Here is a 17,940-nt window from a genome sequence, read left to right on the forward strand (position 1 = left end):
GTTCATCACAGATGTCATTAAAATCATGTAGCGATTCTTGAAGAGGCCTTGAGTAAAGCGGTTTAGACAACCAAACAGGGCCTGACCACCACAGAGAACTTGTAAAAATCCTCCTAGCCGATTCTCCTTTAGTAGTAAGGTTTGCGGGATTGTCGGAGCCACTGCAATGGTTTCAACACTCTGGTAGAGTCAGCGACTGCACTTGAGCTACTCTGTTGGCGACAAATGGTTTCCATTGTTTAGAAGATCCTTTCAACCAATGAAGGACGATTTGAGAGTCGTTCCGAAAGAAAATTTGTTTCGCGAAATTAGGAAATAGACCTTGTAAATAATTTCCTAAACGTGCAGCGAGAAGTGCTGCCATTAACTCTAATCTTGCAAGAGTTAAAGTTTTTAAAGGAGCAACCTTACTTTTTGACATTATAAAGCTCACTTTGATTTGGCCATTGTTATTCAAGTACCTTAGGAATGGCGTCACAAAACACATGAAGAGAAACTTCACTTATTTCTACACTCTCAAAAAACCTTCTTTCAATAGATACTGATTCAAGTTCACAAAGTTCAGAACACCAGGTTCTCCATTTATTTTGCAGGTCACTTGGCAAATCTTCATCCCATTGTAGACCACATTCCCACATCTCTTGCAGAAGAATTTTCACAGTGATTACAAAGGGACTAATCAGTCCACATGGATCAAATATCTTTGAAATAACTCTCAAAACGTGACGCTTGGTGATTCCAGCATCAATGGAATCCCTAACATCTCTTAAATCTAATTTAATTTTATCCTCAATCGGATCCCACTTCAATCCCTGTTCCTTGCCCAAAGTCAGTATTTTCCTCATATCGGTTTTTATTCCAAAGTTTATACAATTCCGGACAATTAGTTTTTAATTTCCTCAAATGAAATCCCGCTGCTTTTAATATCTCTATTGCCGTAGACGTCAAATAATAAGCATCTTGAACGGTATTGGCTCCATAGCAGATATCATCAACATAAAGAAAAGAATTTAACATGTCATAACATTTTGGATGATGTTCCTTAAATTTCTTTATGTGAAATTTCAAAACGCAAGCCAAGGAAAATGGCGAAGTAGTTAAACCGAATGGGAGACGATTTAAATGGAGAGTTTCGGTTGAATCACCTACCTCTTCGGGAAACCACAAAAATTTAAGGTATTTTCTATCTTCCTCCGCAATCTATATCATAAGAAAAGCTTTCTCTAAATCTCCGCAAAATGCAACTTGATATTCTCGAAATTTGAGAATTATGTCCAATAAATTTGCATAAAGATTTACTCCCGATTCTAGAGACTCATTAAGAGATTTATTATTTTCATTAGCCTTACTGCTACAGTCATAAACAATTCTAACTCGAGTCGTTTCCTTGTCATCCCTAATTACCGCTCTGTGGGGCATATAATATCCTGGATTTTTATCTTCATTAACACATTTTCCCACAATCTGACATTCTAACTGATCCGATATAATTTGTTTATACTGGACATAAATTTCTTGATTTTTATTTAGTTTTTGCTTTAACGAATCAAAACGCTTTTTCGCAACCTCATAATTAGAATTCAACCCAACCGCAGGTCCCAAGTCTTCCTTCCACATCAGTCTACAAACGTACCTTTCCCCATTAAATTCCAGAGAATTTTCAAATTTTTCAATCAATTAATTGTCCCATTCTGAAAAGTTTTGTTCGTCTGACTGAAATTCTTCTATTTCCCAAAATTTTTTCAAATCGCACAAAATGGAAGAAGAGTCCATGACTAAACATACATTTTCTTAATTATTAGTCAATTTATTACTTCCTTGCACTCCCACTAGTAACCAACCGAAACAAGAATTTATCGCAGTAATGTTTTCATTTAACTTTACTCTTTGGTCATAAACAACATCCCAAAATGAATCACATCCGATAAGTATTTCCGTCTGACAGTCGCCAGAAAATGAATCAGCCATTAACCTCTTTCCTTCAACCTTCTCTTTCCTTCAAGGTAAACCTCTTTCCTTCAACGCATTACGAATAGATACATTAGGAATTTTCAAGGACAAATTAGATATATAATCCGTTATGACAGCTTCTAACTCGTACGATTTCGAACTTTGATCCCTATTGCGCAACGTCAATGAAACGATACCGTATTCCTTCTCATGTGCTATTTTGTCTCCGAAAGCAAAAATAGCTATTCTTTCGTAGCATATTGGCTTTAATTTTAATTCTTTAACTAATCAAGATGAAATGAAACTTCGATGACTACCATTGTCTAAAATAACATTAGTTAAGACTGAATTTTTATCCGAACAGGCTAAAACTGTACATGTTTGCAAAAAGGGCTTATTTTTGGTACATATATTACTATGAGACAAAGAAATATTCTTGGCGTTTTTATTAGATTTAGATTGTGAGTCATTCAAAACAGTTTCGCTTTCCACTCGCTTCTCACAACCTTTCATCGTAACATTAACGGGTTTATTTTTTCTACACACTGACTCATGATGAAACTTGCTTAAACAATTTTTACACGATATTTTTGCCCTGCATACGCGAGACATGTGATATTTTTGAAAACAACACCAGCATCTAGCTTCAGTCCTAAGCTTATTTATTTTTTGTTCTACATCCAATTTTTTACAACTTAGGGAATCGTGATGACTGTCACAGAATAAACAAACATTTTTTATTTGTGTATTTAACGCTGAAGCGGTTGATATATTTTTAGGCTTTGAATAGTTTTTCTGATAAGTTTGACCACTTTGATAATTTTGGGAAAAGGATCGTTTCGTTTCGTAACTTTTTAGGGGGTTCATCACAGTTTCGGCAATTTCCCTAGATTCGACTTCATTCCTCAAAAACGTAATAATTTCCGAAACCTCACAATTCACTTCCCTGTTTCGTTTTCGGTGAAAATCTAACACCAAATCTTGTGGTAGCAACTTCAATAATATTGGATTCAATAAATGCCCATATGAACCCTCCGTTACATTTAATGAATGCAAATTTCTTATATTAACTATTTCATCGTATAATTTACGCAAACCCTTAACATTAGACGAACTTCTCACGGGTTCTAAGCTTAATAATTTAGTCATGTAAGAATTTATAATAGAATCAGTTCTACCATATCTTTGTTTTAAAAGCTCAAGACATGAGTCATAGTTTTTCTCATTTAACTCAAAACCCGCAACAACGTTATATGCAGGACCAGGAAGAAGAGATTTTAAATATTGGAATTTTTCAATTTTCGTAAGTGAATTGTTTGAACCGATTGTGCTATCAAAACAGTTTAAGAATTCCATAAATTTGCCAGAATCACCAGAGAATCGCAAAATTTCTAATTTTGGTAATTTTAAAGCCATAACGGTGTTTTCCGAAACACTAGATGTGTTAACAACTGAAGAAGTCGGCTGAACATTTTCTGCTGCTAATTCTTTAAATTTGCTCTTTAGTTTTATCTTAGCGAACAATATTTTGTCATCGTATTCTTCCGAACCTTTTAATTCGCTTTTAAATTTTTCCGGATCGTCTATGAGTGCTTCCACCTCTAAATCATGGCCTTTCGAGATCTGCTCTTTCGTTTCTAATAGTTCCAGTAGTTCTGATAATGAACTTACGTCTTCGATGGCTTCATCAAGCTTCTGCACTCTTTTAACTAGTTTAGTAACACTAGCGCGAACGTTACTTCTTTTTTCAATTATTTTCGAAAGCTTATCCATATTACCTCAGAATTTGTGAGTTCAAAAGATCTTACCTCCACAGTCCAGTATGCAATGTTACGTATCCAAAAACGTGTATACAGTATCCAAACTTCTCAGAAATATAATCCAGTAATGATGACTAATTGCTTCCGGTATTCCACATTCGCGGACAAGATGCACCAATTTTGCTTCTAATGGTTCTGTGAGACTAAAGGTGCATCCAAGAGATAATAAGAGGTTTTTTTAACAATAACAATATTTATTTACAAGAAAATATACGAAAATTTCAATCAATTAGAGATATATTATTAGGCATCTCTGCCTTCCACGTCTTACACCTTTAGTATCCTGCCTGCCACTGACTATTAGGACGAACACAGCGCCCTCTAGTCAGAATGACTCCGGAAATACGTAATACAGGTTTTTGTCCTCTGCCTGACAACTTTCAGAGAACCTGTTTTCTCAAACGACGCAACCATTGCTTTTAGCCCATTAACTGATACAGGGCCGTTACCTTTACGCATTTTTTTGTGCGTTTTAAAAGCACGAAGAGCAGCTGACCCGTTGCACTGGTTGAGGTAAAAGAATTTGACCAGTAAGGCACGCTCGACTAAAGAAGGAGACATTGCACATAAACTTTCAATCCGATTGTTTCGAAACGTTACATGTTGCTTTTTAAAACCCAAGCAGCTGGCACTGTGTGAATGGATGTAACGTGAAATTTGAATAAAGAACTTCTGCTCAGCGTACATGATATTGCAGATCACGAGACTTTATCGGTGTTTATGTAGATTTTACGCTTTTTTAAAAGTGTTGCCATATTGCACTTGAACTAAATAAAAAAATGGGCATAATAAAAGGTAATTTTATTCCGTATTAATTTGCATTTGTTAACACTCTATTTTCTATTACACAGCGCCAAATATTTTCCTAGCGGTGACTTTTGGAACTAATTTGTTTTTTGGCGGAATCCTTCGTCCCTCATCTTGTTTAATCTTCCTACAAAATGTGGCGTCATTCTCGCAAATAGATCGAGCTACAGAACACTGTGAGCACTGTCAGTTTAATTATGGCCACCCGGTATATTTAAAGAAGCAATTTATTTTTTAAAAATGTTCTCTGATGGTCATAACAGTTGCTAATGATTTGAAGATATTTATCATGGCTTCATGTTAATTCTACCAACTCCACGTGATGGCAATCCATATCTTTACATTTTTTGTTGTAACATTTTTCAGATCATCATAATCATTCTGTATTCTGGGAATGGATGTCAATTATAAGATCAATGAAATTATACTTATGGTTTGCTGTAAAGTGACAGAAAACATTTTTAAGTTCAGTTTTATAACTTTTCAGCTGCCTGTTTAGACTATTTATACCTTATTTATGTGATTTTAAATGTTTCCCCCAAACATTCTCTGTCTGAGATTTGTGTGTAGCTTTTCTTTCTCATAGCTATTTCTTTAACAAAAATTAGCCGTAATTAAGTTACCATTTGAATTTTCTGAGTATATAATCAGCTATAATTATTCAGTTTTCTTCTAGTTGCAGCATCCAGAAGTTAAGTCCCACAGAGATTGTTATTATTTTGATTCAGGTTAAACTATTCTCTCATAATTGTAGTAGATAAATTTTGGTACTTATGCATTAATGTTACCACCTTAGATGTCACCAAATTTTCAGAATATGCAAACTTTCACAACCATTCTCATAACAGTCCTTCAGCCAAGCAATACTGCTGTCCTCATATAGTTTTTTTTTTTTTTTTTTTTTTTTTTTCATTTCAAGTTTTAACTGTTTGTATAAAGAATTCATGATATTTTTTGCCTTAAATTTAAATATGAGCTTGTAAAATTTGCCAGCAATGGAAGAAACTGCGGTAAAATTTCTGCAAAAACAGAATTTTGCTGAAAATTTTCTCAAGGTAACAACGAGGAAATGTGTTTCCTTGATAGCATATGTTATCAAGAGCTGTACTAAACTGAGTCTCTGCATTTCTTTGATTTTTGTTTTAAGGGGAAAACTTCACTGTGTACTTCGAAAAAAGAATAGCACAGAAAAATTACAGAAGGATTTGAAGAAGAATGTAGTATCATGTAATCTTTATTTAATAGTTCAAATTGTTATATTAAATTATTAAAGTATGTTTTCTTTTCATATGTTGATAATGTTTACCAACTTATGATAAATATTGAGAGTTTGTTAATCTTTCTAAAAAAAAAAAAAAAAAAAAAAAAAAAAGCCACAGAAACCAGAAGCTTGCACCCAATAAGCAACTTTTACCTTATTTGTAAAAAATATCAAAATTGCACGAAGGTGGTTGTGTTATCATAAGTACTTGAATTTCTTCCAGAAGTTTTTCTTCCGCTCAATTATTTATCATATTTGTGTTTTAGAATATTCAACCATTGGAAATGGGTCTTCCAAATGGGGATCATCTTAAAGTGGAATTAAGAGTAAGTAACTCATTTCAGTAACTTGAAAATTTAAACATCTTTTAAGGAGTCGTTCTGCATATTCATAGAATTTGAATATTTTACTGTTGCTTGAGACTAATTATCTACAATTGTAAGAAGTATGTAACTAAAATAAATATAATGAAAGTGTAGCATTTGATCTGTGACGTTTCTGTTTGGAAGGGAGGGTGAGTGTTATCAAATACACATCCTGTTTAAGTTGAAATTGTGTAGAGTCAGAGTAAAACATCTTATCTGATAATGAAATCCTGCTGACTGTGCTATTTTGCACAGATTTCACCAAATTTGCACCAGTCATTTTGGTAGAAATTTAATGGAACAGATTATTCTTTACCTAAACAGATACAATTTATGGATACAACGTATAAAATCTTAACTGCTTATCACACTTTGTCACCTTGCATTGCCATTGTTTTGTTGTTTTCAAGTAAAGTTGCACATTGTGCCTTTTTTTGCTGCCAGGATCCTGTAACTTAGAAACTACCCTATTAATTTCATACTGTTCCATGAAAGGTGACCGAAAATATTAATCATTTTTCAAAATGCAATGAAAAAATAGAGCATATGTCCTTTTTTGTGAAAATAAACTGGTTATCGAGAATTAATTTGGTTTACATAAAACCAACATAAAATTCTTATGATTGTGTTATGACATCATGATTCTCCAATTTTTGCACTAAATCACACTATTTGGTGATAATGTATAAGTGCTAATAATATACTTTACTGGTGTTACAAATCTCTCATTTACTTCATTTTTGAGAGAAAAGATTTTTTTTTTTTTCTAAAATCCTAATATATTCCAGTTACTTTATGATAGTCGGGCTTTTACTGTATATAATATTTTTTATTCATCTTTATCCTTCAAGAATTGCCAAAATATTATTTCCTACAGTTTTTCAAAATATTTTTGTTTACTAAAAAATGTTGGAAGCAAAGGCAATTTTTTTTAATACACTCTTAGACAAAAAAAAAAAAAAAAAAAAATGACACACCAAGAAGGAGTTATCAGAATGGGACGAAAATCGGTAGAAGTGATGTACGTGTACAGAAAAACAATTGATTACAGTTTGAGAAAAATTGGATGATTTATTGAAGTGATAGAGCTTCACAAAGTGAAAATGTCAGTAACGTGTTTGTCCACCTCTGGCCCTTATGCAAGCAGTTATTCTGCATGGCATCAATTGATAGAAGTTGCGGATGTCCTCCTGAGGGATATCGTGCCAAATTCTGTCCAACTGGCATGTTAGATCATCAACATCCTGAGCTGATTGGAGAGCTCTGCCCATAATGCTCCAAACGTGCTCAGGAGAGAGATCCGGCGACCTTGCTGGCCAAGGTAATGTTCGGCAAGCACTAAGTCAAGCAGTAGAAACATGTGCAATGTGGAGGCAGGCATCTTGCTGAAATGTAAGCCCAGGGTGGCATAACATAAAGGGCAACACAACGGGCCTTAGAACTTTGTCAACATACCACTGTGCTATGAGGTTGCAACGGATGACAACCAAATGGGTCCTACTATGAAATGAAATGGCACTCCAGACCATCACTCCTGGTTGCAGGCCTGTCTGCCGGAAGAGAGTCAGGTTGGTATCACACCGCTGTTCGGGGCATCTCCAGACTCGGCTTCGCTGGTCATCGGGGCTCAGTTCAAAGTGGGATTCACCACTGAAGACTATTCTACTCCAGTCAGTGACATTCCAGTGTGAATGAGTCTAACACCACTGCAAATGGGTTTGACGTTGTACAGAGGTCAATGGTAGTTGGTGCAAGGGGTGCCGTGACCTCAGCCCCCTTTCTGTGAACCGTCTATGAATAGTCCTTGCGGTCATTGAAGCACTAGTTGCACGTGCAACTGATGATAATACATGTGGAGTTGTGAATGCCGCTCTGATGATTGCTCGGTCTTCACGTTCTGTCATTTCTCTAGGCCTACCGCTTCCTTCTTGACGCTGTGTGCGGCCATGGTTCGCCCATTTCTGCCAACATTGTCTAATAGTGCCATCGCTCCTTTGAAATGTCGAGCTATTTGCTGATAAGACCAACCGGCTTCTTTGAGCTCAACTACACAACCTATATCAAATTCTGACGTCTGTGCATATCGTTCACTCACCTGTATGTGAGGCATAGTTACTGTCTACCAAAGTACACTGAATGAAATTTGTGAAGAATTTATGACCTGGAATCATAATTTCTCGTCTTAAATATACTGCCAGTTGCACAGATCAGATGTGCTGTAGTGACAACCATTCATTCATTGGCAGCCAAAATGCAAAATTTTGCATTTTCCATCGAAACCTGTATGCATATCAATTTGTGTCCAATTTGCTTTATATCTTCACAGTGTGGCGTTTTTTTTGTTGTCTAAGAGTGTATATTCCAGAGTAGTTCAAGTAGGTTAATAATATACTGCACTTTCTTCTTAAAATATTTAAATCTATTACTAAATCTCAATGATCTTTAGTTGAAATAAATTAATTTAATTGTAAATGTGCTGTCTGGGTCCAAATATAAGATCATTTTTTAAAATTGTGTTTATGAAAACTCTGCTTAACTTATATCTGCTGACTATTATTTAAAAATTGTGTATGATATAAAGTTTAAGATTCAGAATCGTCAGGACTTTGAATCATAAGAGGAGAGGGTCATGTAAACAGACTTTTTTTGTGAATTTATTCATAAAAAAAGTGGAAAGGTTTGTTAAATTTTGGTAAAGAACATTGTAATATTGTTGATAAATGCTATGTCAGAAATATATATATATATTGTGTGTGTTTATAAAAATTCAAAATAGCTGCTCAATTCTCTAATTCAAGACTTCTTAATTTTTTATTTTTATTTATTTATTTATTTATTTATTTTTTACAAACAATTTGTTATGAACAATACTTATTATTGATTTTTAATAATATTTTAAGCTCAAGTCATGGGCAATAATTTAATGTTAAGTAAACGTACCACAATATAAGCTTAGTCTGCAGTGCCAGGGCCATATAATATTCCTTCATGTCCTGCAAAATTGTCCATTAAACCATTAATTCCTGTTTTTAAATCTGCTTTGGCTGAACGGGGCTCCAATTAAAGTTTTACAGTATTAAAAATTTATTCTTCCAATATTAAACAAATTTTACGAGTAATAAAAAAGTATAAAAAAATTTAATTCTGCATGACCCATCTTGAAAATATGAAATAGTTGTTTCTGAAATAATGAAGCATTTATGATTTTAAGGGAAATCAGAATTTACAAAAAAGTTCAATATTTTGTTGTTTTATTAAATATTTTTTCTAATGTAAGCTATTTAAGCTGTTTCTTGTGCTACTGCTTTCTGTATAATATTTTAGAGAGATGCAAATTCTTGTTCCGTTATAAAATTCCTTTGTTCAAGTGCTGCAGTTGCCATGCCAGGAGTTTCCACTAAACTGTTAATTAAAATCTTTTAATTTTCAACAACCTATTTGTTACTTTCTTCACTGTATTTAAAAGCATACCACAGATTTTGCCATCTATTAGTTGATTGATGATTGGGAATTATCATCGCAATGGAAAGTTTGTTATATCATCCACAAGAAAAATTTTGCCTTTTGCTTGTGAGATACAAAAACCTTCAAATTTGGGGCTGTTATCATCAAATATAATAGCTGGCCATAAATTATGTCAAGTATTTTTTATTAAACAATTGCAGGCAGGCAATCCCTGAACTTGAATGCTCTATACAGCAGATTTTATGTTAAAATATTTTTAGAATGGTCTTGCCATTGTTGAAAAATATTTAACATAAATTTTAAAAAGGCAGTCTGTATCTGCATTATATTGCATGCTGCACTCATATGTGTTTGCAGATTGATGGATGTATTTTTTTAGAGGAAAAATAAGACTGGAACATTGCCTTTTAGTAAAACTTTAACTGAAGTTGTATATAATCAGGACAGTTTTTGTGTCATTTAGTAAACCAACCAATTTCAAATTTCAGCCTCGGATATAAAATCATTTCCAAATTAGTCATTCATTAATGTTTACATCATCTATGCATTTTTATTTAAATGACGGACGATAAGGAAAAGCTTTACTCATTTAAATGTCAAAGTTTGTGCCCCCCTCCTCGATTACAAAAAATTTATATTTGTGCATTCTTACAACATTTGCATATACTAAAAACATAAGTCTCACTTTGGAATCTTTGATATGAGTTGGAGCCTATTTTGCAAAGGTTGCCAAGGTATTTCAGGGTCCTTACTGCCAGAAAAGACCAGTTTCACAGGAATAATAAATGAATTTTGGAGATAATACTTCATTATTAAGGAAACTGATGAATTCATTTGCAAATTGTTCAGATTTTTCAGTATCAGCTGAAGCTTTTTTGTGCCTGAAATTTTTAACTGCCTTTTACCACAGTGATTTTTAAATTCAGTTAGCCAACCTGTTAAATATGTGCACTTGATTTTGAAGTCAATTTCCTCATGAAAAATTTTGGCTTTTGAAAAAAAAAAAAAAAAAATTAGGAACAGCATCCCTTTCGAAACTAATGTATTAAGATACATTCACACTTTTTTTTTTTTTTTGGTCATATAGAAAAATACTAACCCCTCAAATTCACTCATTGGCTGAAAGTTTGGTGGTGGTCAGTGTCAGTACAGCATCATTTAGTATATTGTCTGGCAATGGGGCAATTCTCTACTGACAAGTGTTTTAAAGCAGTATGTAAGAATCTTAGTAGAAAATTGCATTTATGGCACACCTGCTATTTGTTGAGTGTTAGATTCTCCATTCCTAGACTGTGTAAGGGAATTTGGGGGGGGGGGAAGATGTTAGATCATTCCAGATGTTGAACGTCTGTGTTTCAGAAAAGAAAATATTTCATTTTACCTCAAGGTATGGCATTTAGATCTGTTCATTCTCTCTGTCTCTCTCTCTCTTTTTTTTTTTAAACAATTGCGGGCAGGTACTCCCTTGTGCTTACAATGTTTCATTATTGAACAGTTTCATTATATCAGCCACAGGTAAAAAAGTATCATATGTGCAAACTTTAATTATAAATTAACAGTTAATTTATTATAAATAACCAGCTTTAAAAAATTCAAGCCCTTTTATCTGGAGCCTTATGCTGGGTAGTTTTTTCTTCACAAATTACAGTGCCATTTTTACTAAACTATATAAAGAAGTTTTTTCTACAATGCTTAATAGTTTTAGATAGCAATTGTTAAGATGTATGACTCAAAAGATATAAATTTTAGTAGAAAATAAAATATGCGTCTATTTCCTTAAAAAAAAACCCACCAACTGTTGATTTAGGTAGAAGGAATCTTTTGATAGAAAGTCATATCATAGATGAACATTAGATATAATTTTTATGATGGCTTCATTTATATGTAATTATTCAAAAATTATTAACTAGTAATTGTACTTTTTGTAATCATAATCATATACTTTAAATTAATTTAATACCAGTTTTTTAATCATAAAATATGTAATGATATGCTGTCTATTTTTGTGTAGGACTGCTACATTGAGAAGCCAACTATAAAAAAAACAGCACGTGCAACTACATATAAAATGTATCCAGCAGAGGTAATAATAAATATGAAAAATCACTTATGTGAAATGTGTTTATGCTGTAGAATGTGTGTGTGTGTGGGGGGGGAATGGGACAGTTCTATATGTCCTGTTCTACTGGACTGATTGACAAAATTCAGCTTGCGTTTTTCATGTATCGAATGCGCGACTTAGTATATACATATTAGATTTATGTATAACATTGTTCTAATATAATTATTTTGACAGAAATTCTGACATTTTCTGAATTGACATGGCATTTTTTTTTCTATATTTCAATTACACGACTCAATTATGCCAAAAGTGCCAAGTTTTGTAAAACTCACACGAGTAGTTTTTAAAAACTTAGCTCACAAAATTTTAGCTCCTCATTGTTAATTGAATTTGGTATATATTTATTAATGTCTCTTTTTTTATTAAGCTTATTTGATTCTTCCTTTCACATTTCAAAATTTAGGTTCATTCCAAATAAAAATCACCAATTTTTTATGATTTATTTTTTAAATTTGTATTTTTAAATAATTTATTAAATTTTCGAAAAAAATTTAAATCATATCCTATAAAATTTTTACCATCATCTTAAATTAGATGTATTTTTAAGCATACCTGCAAAAAAAAAAGGTTTTTTATTCAAAATTTTGATGACTTTTTCGCTCATACACAATTGAAAAAAGGGAAGGAAAATAAATTGCTATAATTTAAGAAATTTGTCAAGTGAATTATTCTTTGTGCGCACTGAAAAAAAAAAGTGGCAAGATTAATTTTTGAATTTCTCCATAAATTTCGCACCAAATTTTACAGAATTTAATATTTAGGCATAATTTGAGTTGTAGAATCAAAATATGGAAAAAAAAATTGGCATGTCATTTCAGAAAAAGTCTGATTTTATGTCAAAATACCTATATTTGAACAATGCTATGTTCAAATATAGGTATTTTGACATAATATAGTATACTGTAAGCCATGCTTTCGAGACACTGAAAACACAATTTGGATTTCATGAATCAGCCCAGTAGAACGGGAGATATAGAACTGTCCTTCCCTTTTTTTGTGTAGTGTATGTAATTTCTTCTATTATTTCTTTTGTTTGGAAAAAGAGTAAATTAGTATCTATGAAAATAAATGTGAATTATTGAATTTCATGGTAATGTCACTTATATATAACCTACTCATTGCTGAAAAATATGTGTAATGATTCATAGCAATTGTTCAAAATCTCTTGCCATTTCTGGTCTCAAAATAAGTTACAAGAGGGTATTCTAACAGCAATATAGATAGTTAGATCTAAAATAAATAAATTCAGTGCAAAAACTTCAAGTAGTAATTTAAACGTTTAAATAATTAGCTTATTTATGCTATTGTTTGTAAGTTTGTTTATGTTACTATTTATTTAGTTACTTAAAAAAGGCATATTTAAAAAAATTCTCTCAACTGTACTATGATATTAAAATTTCTGCGTACTAAAACTTTTATTTATGTTGTTTTATTTTTAAGAAGGCATATCAGTATGTTTAGTTTATTTTATCTCACACATTTTACATTTATACAATCTTTCCAATATCTTTTGGTAGATATAATTTCAAATTTAAAGAGGGCTGAGTCCATAGCTAATTAATTGAAGTAATACAAATTGCCATATTTTAGTATCTTGGGTATTGAAGTCTCTTCTAAGCTGCAGTTTAATTAAATCAAATATAAAAAAATGGCATTACAGCAGGAAATAAAAACGATTGCAATGATTTTTCTGTTGGATTCAGATATTGCCAAAAGCTGACAACTTGGCAAAAATTTCAAAGCATAAAAATAATTTCTAATGTATGTATAATGCGGTTAAGTTAAAAATCCAAGGGGACAAAAATAAAAAATTTCCGTAAAATTAGAAATTTTTAATGTAAATTAAACAACTGCCCAAAGAAATCAGGAAAAAAATTTCGGCTAGTGAATTAAGATAAGCACGGAGTCATGAAACTGCAGACATCATTTGAAATGTCTGAAAACACTTGCGTTTTAGGATGCTTTTGCCACCACATAAAATCAATTAAATTAGAATCTTAACTGGTTACAGTCAGTGTTGCTATTTGCACTACCCATAACCTTTCAATTGTTTCATGGAAATGTTCAAATCCAGCCTTCAGTGTTGTACCTTTTCCAACAGTCTCAATATATTATAGTGCCATCAATAATATTTTCTTCAATAACTGGTTCTGGCATGTTGTTTAGGCACAGCAACTAAAGCATTGTTTTGTTTCTTGGCAAATCCCGCTGTACACCAAGAGGCAGAAGGATATGACTGACTAACCTTGTTTTTTTTTAATGTGAAAACAGACTTTTGTCAACTTCAATAATCAGTGCTGTTTATTTTAACTGACAGGCTAGATATCAATGCATGGCCAAAGACTTTGTTTATGGTACTGTTCTAATCAGTAACAGTGCAAACGTATTCATTTTTTTTTTTTTTTTTTTTTGAGATGTTGTATCTTTTTATCTCCATTTTGGTGCTTCCTCTGAATTAAAGTAGAGCTACAATTTAGGGTTTTAGTGCTCTTTTTTTAAGAGGAAATAATTCCTTGTTGCTGAAAAAAATTTTATCATTGGGGTAAGTCCCAAATTTCATATTTATTGTAAATACAATAATAATAGAAACACAAATTACTGTTACATTTTTAGAATTTATAGTCTCATTGCTAAATTTGAAAAGGCATCCTTTTGCTTTTTAGAAAAAGTAAGCATTGTAATGACTTTAAACATTGGCGACTTTATATGAACCAATCTTGTGGCGAGTTTAGCAAAACAATTTGGCAACGACCCTGATTACAGAACAGTACCCAATTACATGTACTGTTTTTTGTAATTTTTGTTACCAGTTTCTCATATAATTACAATTTTTCCCTCCCACATTAGTGTCGGTCTCGCTTATCAACTTATAAAGCAGATCTTCAGCTTACATTTGCTTGGAGCTTGAATGGTGTAGTGCAAGATATACCTAAAAAGTGTCTTGGAGCAATTCCTGTAATGGTAAAGGTAAAGTAATTTTTTCCCCTTTTTAAAAACTGACATTTTTATTTATTTATTTATTTATTTCATATATGTGTGATACAAGTGCATTAAAAATTTGAGCAGTATTTGAATTCCTTTCCTTACTGATGATTTTCAGAATCTGTAACTGCTTAGAAAGCATATTATTTTGATATTTGTAGTTAATTGTTTCTTTGTAACCAAAGTGCTGAAAGATGTGTTTATATGTCATCCAATAATGTTGTGGATCTTGGAAAAATGGAGTTATAAAAATTATTTTCACCTAGATATTTGTACTTTCGTTTTTATTAGTAGTTGTTTCTTTTAGTTTTTCTAATGAATGATATCATTAGTATTAGCCAACTGCCATGCAGGCCATCAGTTTTTCTCCTCTCTGGCATATAATAACCAATTGCAATTAATTTTTCATAATGTAATATACACTGTTTTCTAAGGTTATATGTTTCACATATTAATCTAATTAAAAACATTTTAGGCATTTTTATTTTAAAAGAAAAAAGTGTGCCGGCTATGTCAGTATTTAAGTTGGAGATGTTTTCCTAATTCATTCTCCTGAAGTATATTGAAATATACTATATATATTTAGTTCAGTTTCATTTTCTAATTTTCTTCTATAGTTTCTTATACAGTTCTTTAACTCTTTCGCATCGAAGTCGCCCCAAACGCCCAAACATTCAGACATCGGCTGGACGCCTGAATAATTTCCTACCCAGCGCTTTCCCCCATCACGTTACTGCATTACTCATTGCTTTCAGGTGTTGTTAAATCACATGTCAATCATTCTTTTGAAGCTACTAAAAGTAGCTTCCTTGTTTCCTTTGTTCCTTCCTTTCCTTTGTTTACTGTCAGTGTTTAGCTTTTGATGCCCGAAGTTGCAATCCCGTCCCAAGAGGGAACTTCACACAGTGTCAAAGCATAAAAGAAAGAAGTTCTCGCTTTACTTAAGTAAGGCTATTGTTAGCGCTGTAGTATTCAACTTGTCATGGGGGAAGGAAAAGCATTCCAGGAGAAATTCTTAGATATGGGCGTTTTCGATGTTTGGGGAATTGAGATTTTGCCCTCTCTCGATGCGAAAGAGTTAAAAAAAGGGGGGGGGAGATAAAACTTTTCAAGCATTTCTGGTTTCCCTTCTGGTTTCCCCTCTAAAATATTGCTGTCACAAAGACATAGTTTGGATAAAACCAGTGATATTCCTCTTGAGAAATGTGCAGCTGTTTGACTTACAAAATTCAATTCATGTAACAAACAGTATTTTTAAAATTTAATACAGCAGAAATAAAATTTAGTAATAATTACTAATTTAATTTTTTAAATTACTAATTAAATTAAATTAATTTAATTTTTAAAATAACATTATACTTGAAATAATTTTTTAAAATTCAAACAATACACCATGTGCTAATTATCGGGCTTATTAATAAAAGGAAATATTTTTATTTTTGTCACTCACTATCATAGAATTGCTACTTCTGGAACAAGCAGTGGCTCTCAAAACGACAGAAAAAGCAAGTGCAATTAGTATATCTGTATGTAAACATATGCTGAATGATACTATGAATATGTATAGAAGTAATTTGCATTAGAAATTTTTAAAATAATTAAATTGGTGATTGAGCTCTTTTTCAATGAATTAATTATATATGAGACATTTTTTGAAAAGTAAAGACTGCAGACATCAAACACTGCAGGAAAGAAAACCTTTTGGTAAGCTTGTTTGCAGCTCTGATTATAACCTTAAGCCTTTGTTTTCTCCTATAATGAAATGGTGTCATGCTTTTTCTGGAGGTAAAGCTTGATGTTCATGACAAATGCAGAATATGCATATCATCTCTATGGTGTCTGATGTCCTTCAAAAAACAGGAAGCAGTTTAAGCAAACAGGTCTCCCTTATTAAAAGAATTGCCTAGTATTGTACTAACAACTCTTCATAAAGCTGTGTTATAACTTTGCGATACAGGAACTTGTGTGCGCCCTGGGTTCCGAGAATGTGAATGAAAAACGCAAAAGAAATGGGTGGTCTTCACACTGACTTCCTCACACACTATGTAGAAGCAAGTGACAAGTTTCTTTATCATATTGTTACTGGTGACGAGACTTGGGTTTATCACCGTACACCAAAATTTGAGCAATAGTCATTGCAGTGGTGCCATTTGAATTTCCCCAAAAGCAAGAAATTCAAACTTTCAGTTTTAAGGGGCTTTTATTTTCTTTGACATACAAGGCATTCTTCTGATTGATTTCATGCCTCCTGGTACTACAAGTAACGCTAAAGCATATTACAGGATTTTGAGATGCCTTTGATGAGCAATTCAAAGCAAATGTAGGAACATGCTGATAAGTGGAGTCTGTTTGCTTCATGACCATGCTTGTTCTTGTATACTGTTTCAAGTGTGAAGTTTAAAAAAATTTAGTCATTTTTAAAAGAAACTAAATCATTTGCCACCCAGACATTTCAGACAGCAGCTTTTAGTTATTCCTTTACTTGAAAAAAGATCTTGCAGGGCAAAAATTTTCACAACAATGATGAGATCAAAACTCTGATTGAAATGTATTTTTGAAACAGGCAGCGAACTTTTATGACTGTGAGATGCAAAAGCTTGTACCCAGATTTAACAAATGCTTGAACAGTGGTGGCAATTGTGTCCAAAAATAAGGCATGTACCATCATGTAGTTTGTATTGGACATTTTATCAATTAAAAATTTTTCAAATGAGTATGAGCCATTATCTTTACTATTTAAAAAGTCTCTTAGTGTAAGGACAGGTAGGTAGGTCTCCAGTGTTTGTATTCACTTTAGTTGTGTAGCATTTTTTATGCAAAATTTCAAGTAAGTTAACATAAAACAGGTTTTCATGTCTTAAATTGCAATTTTTTGTGCACTATGTTATATCTCATTGCATAAGAAATATCACAGATTCTACATTTCAACTTACCGCATTGATTTTTCTTGAACTTTTAAATAATTGTAAAGATCACGAAACTTTCATTTTTAATTTACACTTACTAAAATCATTTCATTATTACTCAAAAAAATTAGATATAAAAAAAGAATGCTCTGTTTTCTGTCTGAAAATAAGTATTCTGCTCATCGTTCAAGTTTAAAATTTTTATATACAGGGAACATATTTTTCTGAGAACAAAAATGTACAATAAGAATTGTTTTATAAA

General features: G+C 32.3%; 1 protein-coding gene across 3 annotated transcripts in view; it reads left to right on the forward strand.

Moving 5' to 3' along the window:
- Window positions 1–17,940, forward strand: part of Polr1B (RNA polymerase I subunit Rpl135) — a 168,501-nt gene that overhangs the window by 27,248 nt on the left and 123,313 nt on the right. For all 3 annotated transcript variants that reach the window (XM_085818338.1, XM_085818339.1, XM_085818340.1), the window contains exons 3-5: window positions 6,105–6,164; window positions 11,680–11,751; window positions 14,638–14,757. In XM_085818338.1, the coding sequence (XP_085674464.1) occupies window positions 6,105–6,164; window positions 11,680–11,751; window positions 14,638–14,757 (252 nt within the window). The remainder of the gene's footprint in view (window positions 1–6,104; window positions 6,165–11,679; window positions 11,752–14,637; window positions 14,758–17,940) is intronic.

This window comes from Stegodyphus dumicola, chromosome 6 (assembly GCF_044657685.1).
Source record: "Stegodyphus dumicola isolate Sdum_Otavi_A_Nest chromosome 6, ASM4465768v1".
Taxonomy (NCBI): domain Eukaryota; kingdom Metazoa; phylum Arthropoda; class Arachnida; order Araneae; family Eresidae; genus Stegodyphus; species Stegodyphus dumicola.